The sequence below is a fragment of the Grammomys surdaster genome, unplaced genomic scaffold (assembly GCF_004785775.1).
Source record: "Grammomys surdaster isolate TR1022 unplaced genomic scaffold, NIH_TR_1.0 126113, whole genome shotgun sequence".
Classification (NCBI taxonomy): domain Eukaryota; kingdom Metazoa; phylum Chordata; class Mammalia; order Rodentia; family Muridae; genus Grammomys; species Grammomys surdaster.
This window is the reverse complement of record NW_021620921.1, coordinates 6247124-6273391: the sequence shown is the minus strand read 5'-3', so window position 1 is coordinate 6273391 and position 26268 is coordinate 6247124. Positions and strand designations below refer to the sequence as shown.

Sequence of the window (26268 nt, the reverse complement as noted above, 5' to 3'; positions counted from 1 at the left end):
TCTCTCTCTCTCTCTCTCTCTCTCTCTCTCTCTCTCTCTCTCTCTCTCTCTCTCTAAAATTATTTTATTGTTTTTGAGGATGGTATATATGCATACAAGGTATTTGGATTTAGAATGAGTACTATCTACACTGAGGTAAACAGTGTTGACATTTCTGAAATTTATTGTAAAACAGACATTATTTTATTAAGTTCTGTCTAACTCACCTTTTTCAGGAATGATACATTCTAGCTATTGAGATCTCTTGTTGCTTCACTAAAATAACTTTTAACATTTCAGTTATGAAGCAATGCTAAATAGAAAAGGCTTCACTATATTGCCCGTTGAGCATAATGTCGTAAGTTCAAATGTAATGAGCTGGCTGATAAATTTGAAAAGATGTACCCCGTTAAAAGAAAGCATGGTGCAATAAACCATTGCTTGCTTTAAAATATTGCTAAGCCGGGCAGTGTTGGCGCACGCCTTTAATCCAAGCACTTGGGAGGCAGAGGCAGGCGGATTTCTGAGTTTGAGGCTAGCCTGGTCTACAGAGTGAGTTCCAGGACAGCCAGGGCTACACAGAGAAACCCTGTCTTGAAAAACCAAAAAAAATAAAAAATAAAAAATAAAGTATTGCTAAGTTTTTAAAAGAAAAATGGATATTAAGTATTATATTTGTACATATATTTGTTATATATATATATATATATATATATATGTATCACATATATGTATACATATATGAGTGTGAGTGTATGTGAATGTGGGGAGATGGGTGCACATAGGTACATATGCATGTGGAGACTAGGGATCTTCAATCACTGTACAGTTTTTATTATTTTATTCATTCATTCATTCATTCATTCATTCATTTATACATAGCATGTCTTAGTGAACCTTGGGCTTGTGAATTTAGCTAGACTAGCTGTTCAGCAGGCCCCAGGGATCCTCCTGTCTCCACTTCCACGATGCTAAAAATTTAGGCATGTGTCAGGTTCTTAAATTTTAACAGTTGCTCCAGTAAGAACATTCTGAATCCTGTAAAATGGTTCAGCTGGTTGTTACATGACCCTGATGACCTAAGTTCTAGCCCTAGAACCCATATAAAGGTAGAAAGAGCAAACTGAGTCTACAGTGTTTTCCTATGACCTCCAGAAGTGTGGGATGGCATGTGTTTGCCTGCACTGACACACATGTATCACACACTGAAATATAATAGTAACTAAAGTTTCAAAAGACTTAAAAAGGTATGCTCTTTCTCATAAGTTTCAAATCAGTAATTCAAACTTTTAAACTATGCTGTAAAAACATTTATCTCATGTTGAAGAGAAGTGTAACATGTCTATATTTGAGAAAACTATAAGTTTTTGTTATTCCTGCTATGTTTAGTATCATCATGTTATAATTATACTATAAGAATTCAACTTTGGGCATTGTACTCTTTCTGGTGCTGAGAAAAATGCTTAAAGAAGAGAGAAATAAATTTATGCTATATATATATATATATGTATATATATATATATACATATATATATATATATCAATCTTAGATACACATATCGGTATTATAACTGAACCACCAACATTCTTCCCATGAGCCAAGTGCTATATTAAATCTTCCATATGAATTATCTCATTTAATATTCATCATAACTATATGGTAGTTTATATCATTTGCCTTATTTTTCAGACAAGCAAGCAGGCTTGTGGAGACTAAGCAAACAAAATGTTTGAGTGGTGAAGCCTGCACATTAACCATGCTTTTGGCCTTTATTCATAGCTGGAACTTTTCATTGTCATATAGCACTTTTTGGGTGCTTCTGCAGTTAGAGTCAGAATTGGAAAAGACGGTGGTCAAACTGTACTTTCCTATCTGTGCTGAAATCTGTCTGCATCTTAGGCTGATGGCTGCTCAGCTTCTGCTTGAGTAACTCCAATAATTGGAATTTCATAACTTCACAAGACAGCACCTTCTATTATTGGATAGCTCTTATCAGTAGATATCTTACTTGTCTGGTTATTGGAAATTTGTCTCCCTGTAATTTCCACCTGTTGGGTCTAGTTCTGCTTCTGGAAAAATCCTTAATGTCTGTTTTTCCCCTTTTGCTTTGTGGCCTTTCAGAGGCTGTGCTGAATTCCTGGCAGCTCCATCTGGGTGTAGCATTCTTAGGGGTTGCAAATAAAGCAATGCTTGGGACTACAGTGTATGGATTTTAGCCACTGCCTTTCAGCTTCTCTCTCCTAGGCCTGCATTTCAATAACCTTCTATATCAGCTGAGATTGTCTAGGCATCGTTACTAGGAAGACACCTGCTAATTGAGGTCGTTTCTGATTACTCTTTGAAATTGGGACAATTCTATCTCGCTCATTATTTTTGTCTGAGTTGTTCGTAGCAGTTTATCACAATCTGAAATATGTACATTCTGCTTATTTTTCTAGTGACTCCTCCCATATCAATTAAAATGTGATATGAGTCACATTTACATATATGTATACAAATGTGTGATACATGTATATATGTATATATATATATTCACACACAAATATAATACTTAATATCCATTTCTCTTTTAAAAACTTAGCAATATTTTATTTTCTTTTTTTTTAAATTTTAATTGTTTTTTTTTTTGGTTTTTCATGTGTTTCCATCACTGCCACAGTCTTTAAGCACTTGAGGATGGAGTATGTGGCCAACAGATACTTGTTAAATAGATAAGTGAATTGCCCTCACACTTAACATTTCAGGGTGCTGTGGCCACCAGAGAGCTCAAGGAGATTCGCTGCTCCCATTCTAAATTTTGAAATTAATAGTAATAACAGTGTAAGTAATTATTGTGAATGAATTTGTGTGTCTGTGTGTGTAGGTCAGAGGATGACTTTGTTCCCTCCAGTCACATTGACACAGTTTCAGGGACTGAGCTCAGGTTTGGGGACATGCATGGCAAGTTTCTTTGTCCTGCTAAACCCTCTTGCCAGCCTTGCTCGCTTTCTTAGCAGAAAAAAGCTAAGATGTACCATTGGAAACTATTAATTTTTCTTTGAATCTTTCAGTTTTATGTACTTCTTAGTCAGTTAATTTCCTGGGAACCCAGGAATGCTGGCTGACAAAATAGTTGCCTGTACCAAATTTTCTGCTGCTAAGAATTATAATGCCAAAACTCTATAGTACTAGTCATGATAAAAATGAACTTTACGATTAGTTTTATGATTTTTGTGGGCCAAAGTCATAGTTTAGTGGGTAAGTAAATGTATGCCAACTTTTTTTCTTTTAAGTGGTCTCTTTGTGGCACTTCATCTTGATTTTTTGATTGGCAGCGTATCTTACAGGTTTTTTTGTTTTGTTTTGTCCCTGAAAGTGACCACAGCATTAGAAGTTGGATATTTCCACATTACTGTTTTTTGGTGCTAGTAACTGAAGACAAATGGACAGGTGAGCGGCAAACATGCTGATGTGCAGAGACTACAAAATGGAAGGCTCTAGGGCAGTGGTTCTCTCCCTTCCTAATGCAGTAACCCTTTAACATGATTTGTCATGTTGTGCTGAACCCCCCAATCATAAGAATATTTTCATTGCTACTTCATAACTGTAATTTTCCTATTGCTATGAGTTGTAATGCAAATATGTCTTTTTCTGATGGTCTTAGGTGACCCCCGTGAAAAGGTTATCAGATCCACAAAAGGGGCCATGACTCACAGGTTGAGAAACACTGTACAAAGGGGACTAGACTTTCTGCTTGTCCCACAGTGGGCAGATTTTAGGAAATATTCTTTGAGTTATGAGAAAACTGTTAAAATAAATAATATAAAAGCCCAGGGGTGGGTTCAATACCCACTTCAATGGTTTATGTTCCCGAATGAAAGACACACGTATAGTCTTTATATTTTAATATGTCTTAAGCAGCACAATGGCTGGGCCACTGCCTAACCTCTACATAGTCAATCCCGAGTTATTTCCTGCTAATTCTATATTATATCTTGGCTGCTCTGGACCCTGATCGAGGGCGACCCAACCTGGCTTCTCTCCTGGCTCCTTCACATGGTGGCTATGCCTCTGTACTGCACTCTTCTCAGGCATGGTGTCTCTAGTCTCCTCCATACTCTTCTGGCATGACAGATCTCCCCTCTCCTTCCTCATGGTCTCTAACCCTGGGAACCAAAACCCTGCCAATGTCTCTTCTCCCCAGCTATTGGCTGCTGTCATCTTTATTTACCAATCAGAATTAACTGAGGCAGAGTCCATTGGCGACTCTTGTGCAATCAATTTGGGTCCCCAAATTGATATTAGAATACAATCAGCATTAGGCCAAACCCACTACAGAAAACCTCGTTTATTTCCATAAGGTTTATGTAGTATATCATTACTGTGAGAAAGGAAAGTTTCCCAAGAAATTGCTGTTTTGTTGTTAGAGTAACGCACAGCTGATAGCTGACTGCCTGGCTGATAGCTGACTGCTTGGCTTTACTGGGAGAAACCAACTGACGTCAGCAGAACGTCTCACTGCAACAGGTGATCTATCAGTTGGCAGAGTGAACAGGAAAGAATTTCTTCATAATCAAAAGGTGTTTTCGGATGCAGAGCGAAAAAAAGAGTCAGACATACTTTCCATACCCAGAGAGTTGACTCTAGACCTATGAATTATTGACACATGCTGTAATTCTTGTGGAATGTTAGCACACCTAATAAGATCAGATGATGTTGCTAGTCATTCGGTCATTAGTGCTGTGTCAGGTGCTTCTGAATTTAAATCTTCAGAATCATAATTGGTCAAGGTGCTGGAAAACACTTGTGGCTGCTTACTCAAAGTTATTTTTAATTTGTTTGGAAATGGTTTTAAAAATGAGGGAGATTTTAGCACTGTGCTGGGAATCTATCATCACTAAGTCCAAAAGCTTGGCAAGTACAGCTATTAGGGCAGAAGATAACCAATGGGTGCGCTGTATTGCCCATTCTATTTTATATATGAAGGGGAGGGATATTTATATTTTAGGATAATATGTATTTATGACAGATATATGAAAATACCTTGCAATTTTTATGAAGTATATTAGAATTAAAATGATTTCATCAGTAACTTAATTTCATTATAAATCTTAGTAAAAACAACCATGATTGGAGCTTTGGTTAAGCTAACAGATACCATTGCTTGGAATAGATGTGAATAATTGTTCTTCACAAAGAGCGATGATTTGGATTTGGGCTCACTGATTGGTGTTAAGGGGGTAGGAAGGACTGGTCACTGTAATGGCTAAATGAAAAGAAAACATAAGAAAGAGAAAGAAAAGGAAGAGGAAATAATTACACAGTTAAGGAACCTCTCAGGATCTCTCTTTTTTCTCAGATTAAAAAGTAGAATCCTAGTGTAACTCTGACAGCAGTAGAAAGAGTAATACTGCTGTTGCTGTTGCTGCTGGTGATGATGATGATGCCAGGTGTCACTGTACCATAAAGGTTTTACTCTTATGTGTATTTCTCTGTGTGTTCATACAGTAAACACAGCACAGGTGTGGCATCAGATGCCAAATTGAGGAAGTTCTCTCCTATCATATGGTCCCTGTGATTTAACTCATGTCCTTCTGCTTGGCATCAAATGCCTTCACTCTTTGAGCCATCTTAATAGCTTTATCATAAGTTTTAAATAAGGAATTATTGCTAATTTAGACACAAACCTATGAGATTAATGACATATGTACATACATACATATACATGTATACACATATATGTATGTATAGACACATATACATATATATGTATATGCTTAAAGGGAGATACAGAGATTGGTTTGGCTTTGAGACATTTAGAAAGCAAATGGAAGAGCTGGATTCATTATGTAAGACAATGTTATGCTTTGGGTTCTGTGGCTCAGGCTCTCTATTAGCTGGTCTAGTTCAGTATATCTCTCTACTTATACCTTATGAGTGTTAATGTAGTCTTCATCCACCAAGAATTCTACTGGACAGAAAGGATAATGCTTGTGGTACTTGACTAGGATCTCAGACTGGTGTTGATGGAGTTGTTTGTTCTAGCAGCACTTGGAACAGGGGAAGGCACCAGGGCTATCCTGTTAGAGAAGGCTGCCAAGAGGAGGTAGGCTTTGCTTTATGCTTTAGCATAGTGTGGCTTTCAGTGTGTAGGTTCTGGTAAGTATCTTATTTTTTCTTTATGTTTAAATTGTTTGAGACCACTTTAAATAAAAATGGTTCAAAACTTGTGTATACTTTTGATAGGATAGTTCACATGAGAAATACTACCTTTCTATGTATCATCAGCATGTATGTGGAAGGATGAGTTCAGAGATGTCATGGCTGGAATTGAAGGGAATGCTTTTGTTGAAGAAGACAGAACAATGATTTAAAAATGATGTCTCATTGCATTTCCTGTAAAAGGAAGATTTATAGTAAATATAAATGCCTCTCTTCAGCAGTTAGGTTGGATTTCAATATGTGAAGTATATGAATGTTACTGAGAATCTATCTTTGGGCACATTTTTAAAACACTCCTGAGTTCAATCACTTTTAAAAATGTTATAACATTATCAGACAATGATGCAACAATTATAAATCAATGTAACCAAATCCCTACTCTAAGGTTAAATCTTTAAAAGGAAGACAGGAGTCACTTTACACTACTGGTACTGGAGACCTGCTACAGAGTGCCATTCTTGGTAGAAAAACACTGTCCTATTCTGATACACCCTGAATACTTTTTCTTTCTTCTGGTGTCAATTCTGACTTCCTCATTCTGATGTATAGTCTACATATTGAGGAGGCTAAGGCAGGAAGGTCCTAAGTTCAAGGTGCCTGAACTGTACATTGAGCTCAGAAGTAGCCTGGGTATTTTAAATTTTGAATTTTATCACCAAAACTTTCCATTGTGTTCTGCATCTGATTGTATTTTAAGATAGTAAAGCTCTTATATTCATTTCATAAAGCTATAATTAATGACATTTTAAAATCAAAATTCATTTATCCTAATGTGTAGTTTTACTTTATTTTTCACTACTTAAATGACGTTTTTTCTAAGAATCTCAATTTGTTTAGATATGGTTATGTTAATGAATATTTAGTTATGGATAATTTTTAATATATACAATGAAGTTGTGATCACTTGAACATTTCTTTATCATCAGTATGTCTATCTTTTTTGTGTTCACATACTATTTTTATGACTAGCTTTTTCACGTAATCTGGCCACTTGTTCTAATATGTTCTCATTTCCCTGTTGGCTTATATGCATTTTTGATGTTATGAATATTAATTTCTTATTTAAATGTATTTATTGAGAATGTAATTACCTAGACTATGAGTTCTTTTTTTCTTGGCTTTATGGTGACTCATTGGACAAAAGTGTGACATTTTTAGTGAAGTAAAACTTATCATTTTCTCTACTTTCATTTATGTTCTGTTTTGGTTTTAAAGACTTCTAAAACAAGGGAATAAAACTTTAGTTAATATATTCTACTATATATTTCAAATACTAAAAATGAAAATATTAATAATCATTTTTTTAAAAAAGTGAAGAGTTAAAACACCTCTCAGGTGGTTTGGAACCTTGAGAAAGGGAAGGAGACAGATTTTTTAAAAAGGTAAGCAAATATGTGTAACATAATAGCAGAAAGATGGGCTGGGTAGAGTGGAGAAAGGGGAACACAACAAGTAGCAGGCAGTGAGTCTGAAGGAGGACAGAGGAAGGAAGACAAACAGAACAGTGTACAATGAAAATATATGTCATATATATTGTTACATATTTACGTGAATATTTTGTAATGAACTTACTACTTTTCATGATATCGAATTAGTTTTTAAAGAGGAAAACAGGCTGTGAGCACAGAAATGAAAGTAATGAAGTTATGCATAATCTGTGCTAATGAAAGTAACAACTTAAGTAAATGTCCTGAAAATGCAACCTAAAACTGACTAAAATAAAACATTTCAGTTACATCTACCAAGGACATTGGCTTTTTATTTAAAACAAAACAAAACAAAACAAAAAACATGATTGTGGTTTCTTTTATTCTTCTTTTAGGACTTGACTTTAAGTCTAGACTTCAGTGTGAGAGAGAATATAATTATTTTTTAAAATATGATTATTTTTGCTCTTTTCCAAAGAACGGCATGGCTTCTTTTTATTTTATAGCTGAAAAAAATCCATTTTGTGCCTGTGGAGGGCACAGTGTATGTGTGTATGTGTATTATTTTTTTCTTATTTCATTTATCTGTTGATATATGGCTTGGCAAGTTTCTGAAGTTTCTACTTCCTTAGCTGTTGTAAGTAGTGTAGCAGTTATCATGTATTGATGTTTAATGTTTATCATCTCTGTTTCTTAATTTATGATTTATGGTTGTGAAACTGGATTTGTTATCTACTTTGCTTTAAAACATAAACCCAAGCAGCAGAAGAAGGTATTAGATTGTCTTAGAAAAATGATGCTCTGAAAGGGGCCATGAAATATTGCCCGTTGCTAGTAGAGATTTGTAGTTCTTTTCCTGAGATTTAGGAGCACAGCATATTTTCAGAGGTAAAAATGAGTATGAAAGAAAATGTTTCTGTGGGCTTCTGATTGTTTATTGGGTTCAATTCCTCAGATTATACAGAAACAAAGTTCAATTAGGTGTCACATAATAGTTAGGAAACGAGACTGTGTTTGTTTGTTTGTTTGTAATGCAGTATTTACAAAATAGGCATTATTTGGATAGGGCCGTATGTATCTTCCTGGAGACTTGCTTCTCCACCTTCTCTCTAGTCCTTTATCCTTCAGAGCTGAAGACCTGGCTTAGCTGGTCCTCAGAAGGCGGCTGCCTCTCTCATTCTCTCCTGAAATTGTGTAAAGTGCTCTGCTACGCTTCCTGGCTGTTTCTTAACTCCGTGTTCTGCACAATCTCTTCATTTTATGATGTGTGGTTTTTGTCATACCTAGAATACAGGTTTTAAGTAATATAAATTTGTGGAGCTTATAAGACTGAGTCATATAGTTCCTTAGATGTTTTATATGCCTTGCAATTAAGGCATATTTTTGTATATTTTCAGGATTATACCTATTGTGTCTTATGAACGCAGTGTACCTGAGAGGCACTGATAATTCTTCTAAACTGTTTTTTAAAAATACACGTAAATAGTAACCCTCTGCACTCATTTCTAACATCAGTAAAAACTGATGGTGACATACAACAGAATTTGTTGCCCAAGCCAGCGCCCTTTTTAGAATTTATAAAATGTCTGTGATACATTGTTTCTATGCATGTTTCTGCAGACAGTCAGAGAAAATACACCCTCTGACAATGAAGAAATGGGAAGGAGAGGGTGAGGACATAAAACACAAATGCAGTAAAATAGTTGGAAGCGGTCTAATGATTTAAAGTCTATGATCTATGATTAGTTAACTCTTTTTCTTTAACAAGAGAAAAAAAAGATAGTTGGATGTTTTTATGGGACTGGAACAGAAATAGAAAGACAAAAGTAATCTGAAAAGGCAGTGTTTTATCTTTACCAGCCTCCCTCCTGTCACCCAGACTCTACTAGGAAGGCTTTTAAAGCTGCCTTAATAAGTAAAGAAGACAGAGCTGAAATCTTGAGTAGCTCCTGATGCTTTTATGTAAAACTTCACGTGATGTTAATCTGCTGAGCATTTCACACTAACTAGGTGCTGAAACTATAACAATAATTAGGGAATTTGTCAGCTGGAACTAATCCAAAAATTCAATGTTAGCGATTGTCCAAACTCTAGTGAACTAGTTATATTAAAGGTCTCATAATAACTCACTGTTCTGTTATTTCCAGAGCTCTGCTGACCCAAAATTAATATTTGATAAGTACAAATTTTCCTATCATGGTTCATAGGTATTTCCTTTTTGACATTCAATTTGTCATGTTACATTCTTTCCAGCTCTTTTGTAAGACTTCCTGTGCTCTATCTAGTGTTTGGTGTGAGTCTCTGCATCTCCTTCCATTGGCTGTTGGGTGATGTCTCTCAGAGGTTCCTGTCTGCAAGCATAAGAGAATCCTTGGTCCAGTAAAGGCTGGATGCCCCAGTGTGGGGGAATGCGTGGGTGGGGAGGTAGGAGTGAGCGGTTGAGTGGGGGCACATCCTCATAGAAGCAGGAGGAGGGGAGATCGGATAGGGGGTTCCTGGTTGGGGGGGGGAATGGGTAAAGGGGATCACATCTGAAATGTAAATAAAATATCCAATAAAAAAAAGGAAGCGGCACAGATTAAAAAAAACATAAGTACACACTAGAGACAGGGTCAGAGAGTGAGCATTACATTAAGAACATGTGTACCTGTTGCTAGCTATGTATGTGATGTGATCCCTTTTGAGGCCTCATTGTTCAAGGGGTGTAATTTACAGTTTCAAAAATTAAGTAAAGCTTTTTAAGAGAGAGAGAGAGAGAGAGAAAGAGAGAGAGAGAGAGAGAGAGAGAGGGAGGGAGGGAGGGAGGGAGGGAGGGAGGGAGACAGAGGGAGAGAGAGAGAGAGATTGAGAGAGAGAGAGAAGAGAGAGAGAGAGAGAATATCATTAATAGTCGGGAATTGGTTCTTGCCCATGGAATGGATCTCAGTTTGGGACAGTCATTGGTTGGCCATTCCCTCAGACACTGCTCTATCTTTGTCTCTGCACATCTAGTAGGCAGAGCACATTTGGGTTCAAGGCTTTGTGGGTGAATTGCTGGCCTTATCTTTCCACTGGGGGTCCTGCCAGGCTCCTGGTAGGGGCTACTTTAGGATCCATATTCTCCATCTCTAGGTCTCTAGGAAGTCCTAGAGACTGCACCTGCCCCCAGCCACTCTTCCTTCGCTCTACCCTACACTCCCTGTCCCACCCCGCACCACATTTCCTCTTCCACCCAGTTCCCTCCTTCCATCTCTAATAACTATTTTGTTTGCCCTTCTGAGAAAGATTGGACCATCTTTCTTTGTACCATCCTTGTCATTTGGCTTCTTTGGCTCTCTTTATTATAGTGTGACTATCCTGTACTTTATGACTGATGTCCACTAACAAATGCACACATACCATGCATGTCCTTTTGGGTCTTGGCTACTTCACTCAGGATGGTATTTTCTAGTTCTATCCATTTGCCTGCGAAATTTATGATGTCCTTGTTTTTAATGGCAGAGTAGTATTCCATTGTGTAGATATACCACATTTTCTATATCCCTTCTTCAGTTGAGATCCATCTAGGTTGTTTCCAGTTTCTGGCTATTACAAATAAAGTTGCTATCAACATAGTAGGTATTCTTGCGGAGTGGTGAGCATCTTTTGGGTTTATACCCAGGAGTGATACAGCTGGGCCTTTGGTAGAACTATTCCCAATCTTCTGAGAAACTGCCAAATTTATTTCCAGAGTGGTTGTTCAAGTTCGTACTCCCACCAACTGTGGAGGAGTGTCCCTGCTTGCTCCACAACCTCACCTGCATCTGCTGTCCTTGTGAAAATTTGATCTTAGCCATTCTGATGGGTAGAATGTGAAATCTCAGAATCATTTTGATTTACATCTCCTCAGTGACTACAGGTGTTGAACATTTCTTTAAGTGTTTTAATCTTTAGTATTACCTGTTCAATCTGGTAACAGGATTTTTGATAATCAAAATGTCCTATGAGTCATTTGTGAGAGTAAATTTCTCTATGAAGCTGTGAATACTTCTTAAAAGTAAACGCAATTTATATTTCAATGCCAAGGTCTTAACCCTTTTATAGATGCTTATGCAATATTAAGAGTTGACTCTTGTACATAATTATCTATTTTAAATTCTTACCAGTATGATAGAGAGGAGGGAGTTGTGGATTTTGTTATGATAGGATTTTGATCAGGGTTCTTGGAAATTAAGCAACTTCAGAATATTGGATAATATTTCAAAACAGTTTTGATAATGAAGAAGGTTTGGGTCATTAATCTCATACAGTTCATTATGGAGGCAGAAGAGAGAGGGCTGGTAGAATTACAGAAGCCATGTTGACAGAGTACCATTCATTACCGGATGGAGAATACAGGGGCCATAAGAATCCACTAGATTAGTATACCACAGCTCAGTGGAGGATTTTTATGATGAGAGTTTCTCCAAGTGGAAAGAAAAATCTCATTTAAACTAATATGCATATAATGTAAATATAGACCTTTATATTTCAAAGTACTAAAAGATCAAAGACACTAAAGACTTACTTGGGAAACATTAAATGTTCATTTTAATTATTTACTATAATTATTTGTGTATAAATTGACTTTAAAAAGGCTTTCTGAGTATAGTTAGGAAACAAAGATACTTTCCACTTGCAACATCAAATTCTCTAATTATCCAATGAGGTGTCCAACAGTTCAGTTCATTCCTGACCCTTGAGGCCCTTGTGTGTTAGGTTGTACAAGTGTGATGGCCCAGTTACAAAGACTACAAGTTCAGGTGCCACATGCAGGATCTTCAGATTACCTGGGCTCTGTCCATCATAAGAAATTTTATCTGCTAATCAGAGAGGAAATATATCTCTTAGATACAAGAGGCCACAAAGGATGCATGCCAGGAGCAACCTCTTTGAAGAGACTCTAATGGTCTCTGTGTGGTGGAGTGCACAAGCTGAGATACACATTTGTGAGCATACACTCATCAGCTTGATATGTATAGCTGTTAACCTGTGAGCTCTCTATTCCCTATTCTTTAAAGGTTTTTTTTCCTTATTTACTGTTCCAGGTGTCTTTGGGTAGGCAGGATCAATTATTATCTCTGTCTTCTATCTCTGCTTCTGCTCAAGGTTGAGGTAGGAGTTAGTAATGAAAATTACAACAACCGTCTAGTTTTGGTTTGCTATTTCTGGCACTCAGTATCCATTTGGAATCATGATAGAAGTTACCTCGATAGAACAAAAGTATCTAGTGCCACTAAAGAATTTCTAATCTAAAGTATTCAGGAACTTTGCACCAAAACTAGGGACAAACTAGGGACAAAGTCCAGATATATATTTTGTATGTCATAGAAGCTTGTACTTCTTCCATTAAATTTTGGAGCAAATAGATTTGTATGGCTACTCTAATTTTAATTATCCCCTCTCTCTTGTACACACACACACACACACACACACACACATCCCAGGACCCCAATCTTGATGTATTGTAATTCTGTATGTGTTCTCTCTTTGATTTACACCCTAAAACTTTGCAACAGGTATCTCTATTAGCAATTGTTCTACTCATTTGTGATTCTGCTCTATTTAATGCTCAAATCCGAGTTAGTAACAAACCAAAGGACTTTGATCTTTTTTTTCCGATGACCAATAGCATGGTTTAAAGACAAATTTCATGCAAAGACTAAAAATCAGAACATTCAGCCATCCAGAGGATTTAAATCAATAAAGTATTTCTGCAAGATGCTGTGGAGTTGGCTGTACTTATGAGCTAGTGAACTCTTTACTCTTGTCTTTTTCTGGTTTTTCTTTCCAGGCTCTATATTCACCATACATTTTTGCATTTGAAGATTTTTCTTTTCTTTTTTTTAAATAATTTATTTATTTTTTCTCAAATTGTAATTCATTCACACAGGGGTTATAAACATAGAAAGGCAGGACGTGGGGAAGAGGATGACACTGGAGCGTGGGTGTTCAGGGGGAATACAGATATCTTTCAGAACCAGGTATAGGCTGGGTGGAGATTCAGGGGACAGGTCACTATGACTCTGCCTATGACTCACTTGTCCTTATCTAAGTTGGTATTGTCTGCCAATGCTACCTATTTACAAGGTCTATGACTACTCGGGCTGGTAAATTTCCACAAAAGCTGCCAGTTTACAATAGCTTACAGCCATCTGTTTCAATGTTTTTCCACAGAGACCCAAGACTTGGTGTTAGTATACATGTATGACAGGCCTATTGCTGATTTTAGGCCTATGGCTGATTTTAGGCCTTCAGTGTGTAATCAGGGCTGCCCCTGACATCTCCTCCCTTCTCTAAGTATAGAAGGGCTGTGGCGATTCCTTGCAAAGGTGGGGATAGAGGCCTGACCTCCAGTAATTGAAGGGGACCTTGTAATGGCTCCGGTCCCCCTGTCGTTGTCCAGTGAGGCATGAGGGCCCTACCCATCCCGATGTCTTTTTCCTGGAGAGGAGATACTTTTGACATCAACCCCTATGCAGTCAGGCTTGTCCCTCAGGGAACCCAGAGAGATATTTTTATCTTTTATTTATATTCTCTTGCAGTGCTTAGCCTCGCAGCCTATTTTTATTTTCTAACTAAAACAAATTTAAATTGGTTCTATGGGATTTTTCCTGGTGTGTGTGTGTGTGTGTGTGTGTGTGTGTGTGTGTGTGTGTGGTGTGTGTCTGTGTGTGTGTGTCTGTGTGTGTGTCTGTGTGTGTGTGTCTGTGTGTGTGTCTGTGTTTCTGTTTCTGGGTATTAATGTTGTTAAATATACAAGCAGGATTACTTTGTCAGGAAGGATCATCCATGTGTCTGTGATCTTCGTGCAGGATGCTTCTTTGAGAGTAACTAGTATCAGGATCCTTAACCGTATCCTTGACACAACAGATGGAGCAAGTGGGATGGCTGATGCCAAAATTAAAATCAGTTGGACTATCATTCTAATCAGCATTTCCATCTCACTAGTACAGTCCCTGGTGACTTATTCAACAGCAATGAAAGGTTCCCAATATGTCATTGTGCTCACATTTTGTAAATGAACATTTGATAGTTTAATAAAATGTGATATATGTCTGTTGATAATTAGGATAACTGAGAAATGAAATTATAACAATTAATAATTCTAAAATTACATAGGAGTATTAATTTACTTTTTGTGTTTCGATTTTTTATGTAATTGAAGACTTTGCTCTATCTTTTAGATGTTCCTCTTCTCATTTACTTCAGTCAGTATATCATTAATAATTTTCCCTCAAAATAAAATATCTCTTACTAATACCTAATTTTTGATGGCTAGGTAATAGTTTTGTAATAGTTTTATAATCATTACCTTATTATATTCTTAACTATTCCATTGTCAGCCCAGTTTTCAATATAAAAGTGGCGCTGTGAGAAGCATACGTTTTGTGTTTATCACAGTTGTAGTGAACTACTAAGGGCAGAGGAGATTGTTCAGTTAGCCAGCATGAGGACCCAGGATCAGATCTCCAAGACTCATCTAGAGATATCATTACCTGTGATAATGTGTGTCTATATTCCTAGTCCTGGGGAGGAAGAGACAAGAGAAGCCCTGGGCGTTTCATCCAGGTGGTTAACTAATGGGTAAGATGGGAAGAGTCTTGGGTCAATGAGAGAGACTGTCTCAAAGATAAGTGGGAATTGATAAAGAAGACAGGAAACATTGATTTCTGAATTTCACATGCACATGCAGAGATGTTCATTTCTACAGATGGAGACATTCAGGAACAACACACACAGACACACAGACACACACACACATGCAGAGAGAGAGAGAGAGAGAGAGAGAGAGAAAGAGAGAGAGAGAAAGAGAGAGAGAGAGAGAGAGAGGTAAGGGGTACCAGGGTTCTTGTTATAGTGTGCCATTTTTTCCTCACTAGCAGAATATCAGATAAGTACATGTGATCTTGGGTGGGAGTGTATCTCAGGCACTTCATTTATTTTCAAATAATCTGAAGTGTCCACTGGACTAATGGCCTATGAGGTATGCAGGAAGGATACATAGACAGCCCTTAGGCAGCGAAAAGGGAGTCAGGGCATCATAAATGGTGAAATTTCATTAGTAGAGATGTAAATGGGAAAGAGCTTGAACATTGCAGCCTTACAGTAGTGGAAGTATAGTTGGTAAAATATGGGGTATAATGTGAAAATGTATTAGCAGGACCAATGTTGTAACCAGACTCTGAATTTCTGCATGGAAATCTCTGAGCTTTGGGGAAATAGGTTCTAGGACCTTCTCACATACAAAGCCATGTAAATGCATAAGTCCTTTATATAAAATGGTTTACTATCCACATGTAATCTATGCATATCCTTCTGTGTATCTTACATCATCATTGCAATACCTAAATACGGGAATCCAATGCAAAGTTGTTAAATGACATTAAGAAATATCAAGAAAAATCAATCTGTACATGTTCAGAAGAGATACAAGTTTTTACTCAAAAGGCTTGATCTGCAGATGGCTGAATGTGTCATATGGAAGTGGACATTGCAGGCATGAACAGCTACTGTATTTTAGCTACTCAGTAAACATTTTTACTGTATGTTTTATGTTCAGAGCCTCTGTAATAATCCAGGACAATATGGTGGAAGCCACAAAGCACTTAACCTTCGGGAGAGAGAATGAAAATAAACGAAGTTTGATTTTACATAATATTCTCCCTTTAAATTTATTTATATTTCAAGACTATGAAGCATTAAGGTTTTGGAAAAGTATCCACATGGCAGCAATTGGAGTAGTTGGAAGCTCAGGATCAAACAACTTCAACAATGCAAATATTTGAAAGATTTATTATTATAATATTTTTGGGGGGATTGTGAATTATTAACATTATTTTCCCCTTCTCTTTTCCCCCTCCAAATCTTTCCATATTCTTCTCCTTTCTTTTAAAATGGATGACTCCCTATTCATTAATTGTTGCTGCAAATATATGTGTATATGTGTATACATACATGTATTGCTAAAAACAACCTCTTCTCAGCCTGTTAATGATACTCATATGTTTGTTTTCATGGCTCACCATATGACTATGGATAACTCGTTTTTTTGTTTTTCTCTGGAGAGGACTGTTTCTCCCATTCTCAGTATTCCTTACTTTCCTAGTTCTTTGTGTCTGGTTGAGGCCTCTAAGATGGTGTTTTCTAGTAGTGTCAGAAGCTACACCCATGAAGTCTCACTAATATGGCTATTTAAACATGAGTTGAACAAGGACATCAATAGACATGCTAAAGTGGACTGGGGAAGCCCATAAAGACTCCTGTTATTATTCCTGAGAATTTTGTTTCTGTTACTTGGAATCAATTTATATTATGAACTTTTTAATTAGCGCTACTCTGAAAGATCTATTTTGTTCAAATAAAACATACGCTAAAGTTAGAAGGAAATTTGGTAACTTTTTTTTTTTCTTATATGATAGGGACCAAAGTCAAGATGGATATCCAGAAATGGTATTTGAAAACTTCAAAGCTGGCACTGGCGTTGGCGATTATCCACTCAAAACCAGCAGACAGAAGCAGCAGAGAATATACAGAGCACCTGGCCACCTTGGTGACCCAGCAGGAGTCCAAATGGAAATCAAAAGTTGAAGTCTTAGAAGCAGAGGTCCTACAGTTACGTCAAAAACTTTTCCTGAGTAGGATGTCCTCAGGATTGTTTAAGAATGGTGAGTATGTGAATCACTTTTCAGCAACCTGTAAATCTATTACACCATAATTAGCTAGAAGTCTATTACAAACTTGAGAGTTTTTTTTTAAATATAGACAAAATCTTCTTGATCCAGTAGACTGTTTTCTCTTTAGTTAATTAGTTAATCATTGGAAGTTACTGTTCCAGCCAAATGAAGAACCCACGTTAGATTAGGAGACTAAGTTAACAGAAGTAAATTACTCATAGTGAAAAGGATTCTCTATTATCATTGTTGTGATTGTGGTAATAAAGATGAACCCAAGGCTGTGAATATTGTACAACAAGCATACTGCCACTGAGTGACAATAATGTCTGTGGCCAACTTACAATTCACTTTAAAATCTCATTCTTTAATTCTACTATTTTATTTTTCTCTTATATAATAACTGTAACTTACAAAGTCCCAGCTCTCGGGAGGAATTAAGGTCCCCAATACATGGAAGATGAGGCACTATTTTCTCTATTGATCACCTACCATTCTAGTGGGAGAAACAGACCTAAAATTAACCTGATTATGGTGTTTTTCAATAGAGGGCAATAGGGGTGTTGACCACATGCCAAAGAAGCCACTCATCCTGCCTAGTTCTTTGGAGATCTGCTCCTCCAGGTCTGTATACTTGTGAATGAAATTGTTTCAGAGGATCTAACAAAAGACAGAGTTATGAGCTTAGAGAGATGAGTAGAAAGTACACCCACATTCAGAATCCCTTTAGTATTGCATTTTGGGTAAGCAGAGCTCCAGTAAGCAAGATGGCCATGAAAAGATGAAAGGAGGAGAGTTGACCTCAGAAAGCTCAGAAAGGCCCTAAATATCAACTGGGGAAAGTTGTCATCATTGTTAAGTTTACTATAGAAGTGAAAGTTACAGGGGAGATTATACTGGGAGAGTACAGGCAAAACAGGGTTCCCTAGTGCATACTGGAACATATATCACATGATTCATTTAATTCAGGAACTTGTTTTGAACCAGAAGAATGATTAGGAAACAATTCTGGTAACTTGGGGGAAAAAACACGTAAATCAGATCATGTTTTAAATTAGATCACGTTACTTCTATGCATAAAATTCTTTCCTGGCTTTATTTCGTTTTAGATGAAAAATTTCTATAGTGGCCCATAGGTGAAGTCAGTTCTCTCATCTCTTCCTCCCCACCTTGTCCACTCTCCCATCATAAGCTAGTTGTAGCCTGGAAGGCTCCTTTAGGGGATGTGTCTCTACTATCTTTTCTGACATATTGTATCTCTGCATTCAGTTTTTATTTTAAATGTCATCTCCTTTGTGAGCTTTTCCCTGACCATCCCATTCTGCTTATATTTCATCTTCCATGAGGCATTCTGTGGAAAGTTTGTTTGGGTGGCGCCTTATGTCCTGATCTAGAGTCTGAATTTATTGAGGAGTAGAATGGTGGGAGAGGGGGGCAGGGGGAAGAGAGGAGGAGGACGAGGACAAGGACGAGGAGGCAGCATCTTTGTTCCAGATTAAATCCTAACACATTACAAGGTGCTAAGTACACTTTTGGTAACTGGATATGGGACATAGATGTCACTGGAGACAGGAATACTAATTCTATAAGCTTTCACCAAAGCCCATGATTTGAACTCTTGTTAAAATGTAATGCTTGGTGTGAGCTGTTGAGAGGTATGGCCAGTTGGGTCCCACAGAGTAGAGCAGAGACTGAAGGAAAGGCCATCCAGAGGCTGCCCCATCTGGGGATTTATCCCATCTGCAGATGCCAAACCTAGACACTATTGCTGATGCCAAGAAGTGCTTGTTGACAGGAGCTTGATATAGCTATACTCTGAAAGGCTCTGCCAGAGCCTGACCAATACAGATGCGGATGCTCACTGCTGACCATTGGACTGAGCACAGGGACCCCAATGGAAGAGTTAGGGGAAGAACTGAAGGAGTGGAAGGGGATGGGAACCCCATAGGAAGAACAACAATATCAACCAACCAGACCCCTAGAGCTCCCAGGGACTAAACCACCAACCAAAGAGTACACATGGAGGGACCCATGCCTCCAGCTACATATATAGCAGAGGATGGCCTTATCTGGCACCAATGGGAGGGGAGGCCCTTGGTCCTGTGGAGGCTCAGTGCTTCAGCATAGGGAGAAGTTAAGGTGGTGAGGCAGGAGTGGGTGATTGGGGAGCACCCTCGTAGAGGCAAGGGGAGGGGGATGAGTTGAGGGTTTGTGGAAGGGAAACTTGGAAGGGGAACATTATTTGAAATGTAAATAAATACAATAATGAATAATAAATTAATAAAAATAATTATAATGAAAAATAAAGTGACTTCACTAGTATGTTAATAGATTATTATCAGACTGGGTCTGTTATTAATAACCAGTTGGACTCTGTGTTCTGAGCTCCTCTTCCCTCTGATTCTCAACTCTGCCATAGATCTATGGACTATGCAGAGAGTCCCTGGTATCAAGGAAATTGTTACCAAATGTAGCCACTTAGCTGTGACCTTTTAATTTACCAGCTGAATAAATGTGTATTCTTTGCCTATTATAAGTCTGTGATTTTAAGTGTAATAACAGAAAAGAGACTAAGACATCTTGTGTGAAGATTAATGAATTGAACTAGGTTCATAAGAATCAGAGCTTAAAAGACAGACGTTTTCCAAAATAGACATTTGTGATGTATGTGGGAATGAGTTCAGAGAGTGGCTATGGTGAAATTAAGAATTTGGAGGCTCCCACCCTACCTTATTAAACGGATTGTAATAATTTCTGTGCAAACACAGGAAACTTATAAGAAAACATTGGATAGAGTGTAGGCTTGTCTGATAGAGACCAATCCCAGCCAATGTGGGTAGAAATGTAGAGGGGAGGTAGATATATGATCAGAAAACTCAGAGCGGATGAGTAGGCAGGAACCGAAAACTTATATTCAGGACTTCTTTCTTAGCATTTAAATAATAGTTGGAATTGTAATTATGTAAACTTACAGGGAGACCTGGACTGAGAGGGTGGAAGGGGATGTTTGTGCCTACCATTGCAAAGGTGAGCAGAGGCAACGAGGCACTCTTGTAAGTGGCACGTCTTGTCAATGTAAAGAACACATGCATGCAGTGGGTAGTAGAGAGACACTAACTGGGAAGGATTATGTGCATGACATATAGATTTAGTATGTGGAAAACATGATGACTACCTATCTAAATGTTACTAAGTGTCATTGTATAAACCAAAAATTATCATTTTAATTACAAAAATAATTATAATTAAATTGTAATTGTATCTCATATTTATAATTTATAATAATTAATATAATTTTAATACTTTATTTATATCTATTAATTTAATTATATTCAATAGTTATATAATGATATTCAATAATTATATAATTTAATTATGCTTAATAATTATATGATTTAATTTAATAGTTTAAATAATTTAATTTTATAACAGTGATTATGTTTTACAATTATAGTTATATAAAATTTAATTATAAAAATTAGAATTAGTTTTATAAAATTATAATACTACATAATTTATACCCATATTCTATCTCCATAAAGTCCATTTCGACAATGAGTTGCTTGAATATACACAGTGAACAAATAGTAAACATAATCAATCATTCTTTTCCTTCTGTGAAGTTATAGGATTAATATAATGGCAAAATGTACAAAATTCCAGCAGTCTTGAACTATGCCTATTGTAAGATCCCATGATAACAACAATATTGCTTGCCATCCAAATTCTATTTGTAGTACCAAAATAGTGCACATGATGTCTGTGAGTATTTATAGACACTAAGGCACTTTGTGCTAACATGTTTTATATCTTTCACTTACAGTACCTATGAGAGGATTTTCAAAAATTATATAATGACAACAAGTTTTCCTCACATTGGAGTTTCAGGTCCAGTGTTCCACTGCAGGTATTTGGGAGTATTCTGTGTCTCCACTTGAAATCTCAAACTTAAAAAGAGGAATACCTTAGTGTGTACAGAAATTTAGTAATGGCTAAAAGGGAGGTGCTAAATGAAGCAAAAGGGGAGGTGAAACAAAGGAAAGTAAAATAAAAGATTAGTGGTTAAATAAAGTTAGGTAATTTGAAAGGATGTAATGCCTTGTTCTGAAAAAGTTATTCCAAAGAATCAGAACCGTAGTAAAGATGTATTTATATTATTAAGTATTTCTTTCTGGAGTTTTCAGAGTTTCATTATATTTGTACCTATTTTTAAGTGTTAATGGATGCTGAATTGAATACTTTTGGAAAAAATTGAGAGGCTGGAGAACATAATTTACATTAACTGTCCACTGAAGCAATGGAACAATCTAGAATTAAATGAAGCAGAGATGAAATGGTTTATACAGCATCTTAGGATCCCAGTTATTTTTGTATTTTGATTGATTTTCAATACTTTCTTAATGAGGATTGTATTCCTTAGGGGACTACACTATAGAAGGGATGAGTAGAAACTGATTCTAGAATTATACCATACATTTATTTTACTGAAATGTTCAGTAGTAAAAAACAAATTGAAGAAAGAAAAGAAAGCACATGAGGGAAGGAGATGGAAGGAGGGAATCTGAACACCATGTAGCATCTGTCTCAAGCATTTTTAGTGATTCGTATCAGGCACAATTCTTTTTTTTTTTTTATAAATGAGTAATTTTTTTAATTTCTTTTTTTTTTGAACATGAAATGCTTTTTTATAGCATGTTTTACAAGGGGAGGGGGTAAGAGGGTCCAGGTGGTGGAAAAGTACAAAATCTTCTTGGCCTGTGCCTTGAAACATGTCATGGTCTATATGGTACACTGCCTTGAATTATGATCTACCTGCAGTTCTTCAGAAGATATGGTACACTGCTTGAGTTATGGTCTCCCTGCTATTCTTAAGAAGACATGGTACTCTGCTTTGAGTCTATCTGCAGTTGCTAAGCAGGATCTTGCAGCTGCCAAGCTTCAGAGGACATTGTGCAGGTGGGGAAAGGTAGGGGGTAAGGGTAAGGGCGAGGGTCCTGGCTTCTGGCATCTCCCCCTTCTCTGTTTAGTTAGAGAAGGCTTCTTATGTTCAATCCCAACTATGTGAGTTTTGAATTTGTATGTCTAATTATGGGGGGTCTTAGACAAGTTCACAACCCCAAAACACTGACGTGAGACAAGTCACATCGATGGTCGAAGGCTTTAGGCTGTCGACGATGGGCAACGTCAAGGGACTCTGATGTGGGTGAAAGGAGGGTGAGAGCCCTGTCTTAGGCCATGTAGGCTGCATCCACTCCCAGCACCACGCACTCCTTTTCGGCTGCATTGGGTGGGCCCCTGGGAAGTGGACCTACAATAATCCCGTCATTGGGCTAACTCACATCAGGCACAATTCTTATTCAGTAGGCAACTTCTTTCTAGTGAAAGTTCTTTTTTTTTTTTTTTAAATGTGTTGATATCCAGTGTGTTGCTCTTGAAAAGGCTTAGGGAGATTTTGAGAGTTCTGATTACGTTTTATTGGGCCCAGTTTTGGTTGATGAAAGGAAGAAAGCAATTGGGAGCATTTAGCTAACTAGATGAAGAATTAGAGGCCCATGAAAATAGGGATTAGAAAACTATTTCCTCAACCTCTGGTTTCTTGTATGCAGCCTGCCAAGCCGAAAGATGATTTGGGACTATGATAGCCAATAACTAGTATGCTAAAGATGAAAACTATGAGGGTGACATCAGCTTGGATCATCCTGGTGACACTGCTCCTCTCGATGTAGATCCTGTTAATGACCTTTAAAAAAATAGAAAATGTTTAATATATTATTAATAGGTCTTTTATTCTTCACTTCTGAGGGATGGTTTGAGGTTATGAATGAGTGGAATTAATAATGAACATAGTGTCTCTTACCCCAAACACCTACCCCATTGTGTAGGGGAGAAAAATAATGTTTGTCAATCTGGAAGAGCTTCATTGAAAATGGCCTCATGATGTTTGCCAGAATTTTTTATGTTTTTTTTATTGGACATATGTATTTACATTTTAAATGTGATCCCCTTTCCTGGTTTCCCTTCTGGAACCTCCCTATCCCATCTCCCTTTTTCCTGCTTGTATGAGGGTGCTCCCCCTCCCACCCACCCACTCCTACCTCACCGACCTGGCATTCCCCTACAATGGGGAATCGAGCCTTCACAGGATCAAGGGCCTCTCCTCCCATTGATGCCAGACAATGCCATCCTCTGGTACATATGTGGCTGGGGCCATGGGTCCCTCCATGTATTATAATCTTTGATTGATGGTTTTGTCCCTGGGAGGTCTGAGGGGTCTGGTTGGTTGATATTGTTGTTCTACCTGTAGAGTTGCAAACTCCTGCAGCTCCTTCAGTCCTTTCACTAACTTCTCCATTGGAGACTCCAAGCTCAGCCCAATGGTTGGCTGTGAGCATCCGCCTCTGTATTTGCCAGGCTCTGGCAGAGCCAGAATTACTCCTGTCTAAAGGGTAATTAGACAGTGGAGCAGAGCCTAAAGGAAAGGCGGTCTAGAGACTGCCCCACCTGGGGATCCATCTCATATACAGACACCAAACCCAGACACTATCGCAGATGCCAAGAAGTGCCAGAATTTAGTGCAGGGCTGAACAAGTGGAAAAGAGAAATGTAAAAACATACTAGGAAGGAGTTAATGGCTGTTCTTAGCCTGTAGGAGTAAGTGTCAAAGAAGATGAGATGCCAGTGGCAATTCTTGCATAGTTAAAAAAATTCAAAGGACTTTATTGAACATTATAAGATTAGACTTTTAGTGACAGTTGGAGAGGGGCATTTTGACTAGGTATTTATACCCTCACAGCTGTTTGGTATTCAGATGAGAGAAGCAGATGGATGAAGTATGGAGAATATGCTGTTTACACTACAAACCTCATGCTTTCATAAATGACAGCCTACAAGATGAGCAAACAATTGTCTAGAGCAAAACAAAAGCAAGAGAAAATTAATGTTTTGGTTTACATATCTATTTAGTAAGTGTTCACTGAGCACAGGGGTGCAAGTGATATTCAACATGCAAGGTAGCACACTGACCCATGGCTGAATTTTTGTTTTTTGTTTTAGTTTTGGTTTGGTTCTCCTGCTTCTAGGTCTAGGATTGCTTTCTGAAGCATTTGGCTTTTTTGTGTTTGTCTCCCCAGCCTCCCTTAGTGATCTTTGTCCTGAGGATTAAACCCTAAGTGCTTCACTACTTCCACAGTTCCTACTTTTCATCCTGTGTAACGTGGATTCAGCACAATAGTTTTAGCTGCGCTGATGCCAGCAAGGCAACAGAACAGGAGCTGTAGATCACCCCAGTCTTGTGTACACTCAGCCAGACGGGAGGCAGAGCTTGCTTTAGTAAGCTCAGCGCCATTCTCCTCATTGTAGCTCAATCAGCCTTAGTCCATCTCTATGTTCTTATCCTGTGTCAGACCACATACAGAGGATCTGTCTCACAGATACAGCTGTGAAACTCACATTATATATTGGGATATGAACTAGTTTATAGATGCTCAAAGAATGTGGACAATGAAGACATTAAGCATTTACTTCTCTGTTATTCTGTAGCACTCATTTATAGAGATGATCAAACATGATCATAATTGAAATTTGCCTAAAATTGTGGTAACAGTCAGATAGTATACATGCTTAAAAAAATATGCACTCAATTTTGTTGGAAGTCTTTGTAAAAATTGAATTTGAATAATTCAAAGTGGAAATTTACAACTATATATTAGAAATGCTATACACATTACACACAATTGAATTAATCTGATAATTTGAAATCCTTGAATATAAATAATGAGAATTAAGGTTAAAATGATTAGAATATCAAGTAGTTTTAGTAGTGGTAAGTCTAAAATTAAGAAATATAAGTACCTTAATTATCCTAATATGTCCGGATGAAATGTAGATCCTTTAATAATCATAACAGGACTTGTCTCTGAAGTAATGATGACCAAAAAGACACACAGGAGCACCATAGACATGCAGACGCAGGGAACAGGTCAGATCTTCAGAGGCCGAGCTCATCCACGAGGATACATTTACAGACAGAAGCCAACCTGCATCTCATCTTTCTGGTGCAGGGCTGTGAATCCTCCTGTGCAGAAGCTGGCTTCTAGGACATTTCATTAGGTGCTCAGATGACCTCTTGGGTTAGGTGGACTCTGATTTCTATGTATGCTAGACTCTCTCCGTATCTGGCCATTCCTAATGGAAATAGTTTTACTTAATTATCCAAATTAAATTGTATAACTTTATCTTGCTTAATTGATCTTATTTATAGTGCCTTGATTTTTTGCAGCATTCACTTTCCTACTCTAGTTTGTATGCAGTCTCAAGTGTTCTAATTGCTTTGGGAAGAAGTCTTAAACCCTTAAGCTGGACCACAGCTTCTTCAGTGTTGGGTCAACTTGCTTCTCTATCACAGCCTCATCATGTTGGGTTCTGTCACTTTCTGTACTATGGATGGGGAATTTTTTCACTTGATTACTGTCTTCCCTTTGCTTTGCTCTAAGCTTGTACACACAGTCTTTATTTCTGGTGGCATATTCCCCCTCTCCTTTTTATCTGCCTAAATATGTTCAGTTTTCCTGATAGAGTTTAATATTCTACTTCCTTTGACTACCTCTCTAGACCAGATTAGGTTTTTGTGTTATGGATCTCAGAGTATGCATTTTCATAACACATATAAGATAAATTATTCGTGTGTAAGCAGTCTGTCTGTCCTGTGGAACCTGAATCTTGCTTTCAGGAATTATGTTAATAATCATCATCATCATCAGTATAATCAGATACTTAGCACAGCGCCTGTCATATCAAGGTTGATTGGTGACTATTTGCAGAATAAATACGTGTAGATATGCTGATATTTATAATAATCTATTGGGATTATTATGTGTTTGTGGAGATCTTCCTAACTCTTGTAGCAATAAATGTAGGACATGGAGAACAAGCCTAGCATCTAGCCAAGGATCCTGTTAGGTAGGATCGATTGCTGGAGTCCTACCTCTCA

General features: G+C 37.5%; 1 protein-coding gene across 1 annotated transcript in view; it reads left to right on the top strand.

Moving 5' to 3' along the window:
• Mei4 (meiotic double-stranded break formation protein 4) overlaps window positions 1–26268 on the top strand; it is a 163309-nt gene that overhangs the window by 11450 nt on the left and 125591 nt on the right. The window contains exon 2 of the mRNA XM_028756246.1: window positions 17028–17273. Coding sequence (XP_028612079.1) covers window positions 17042–17273 — 232 coding nt within the window. The 5' untranslated portion in view covers window positions 17028–17041. The remainder of the gene's footprint in view (window positions 1–17027; window positions 17274–26268) is intronic.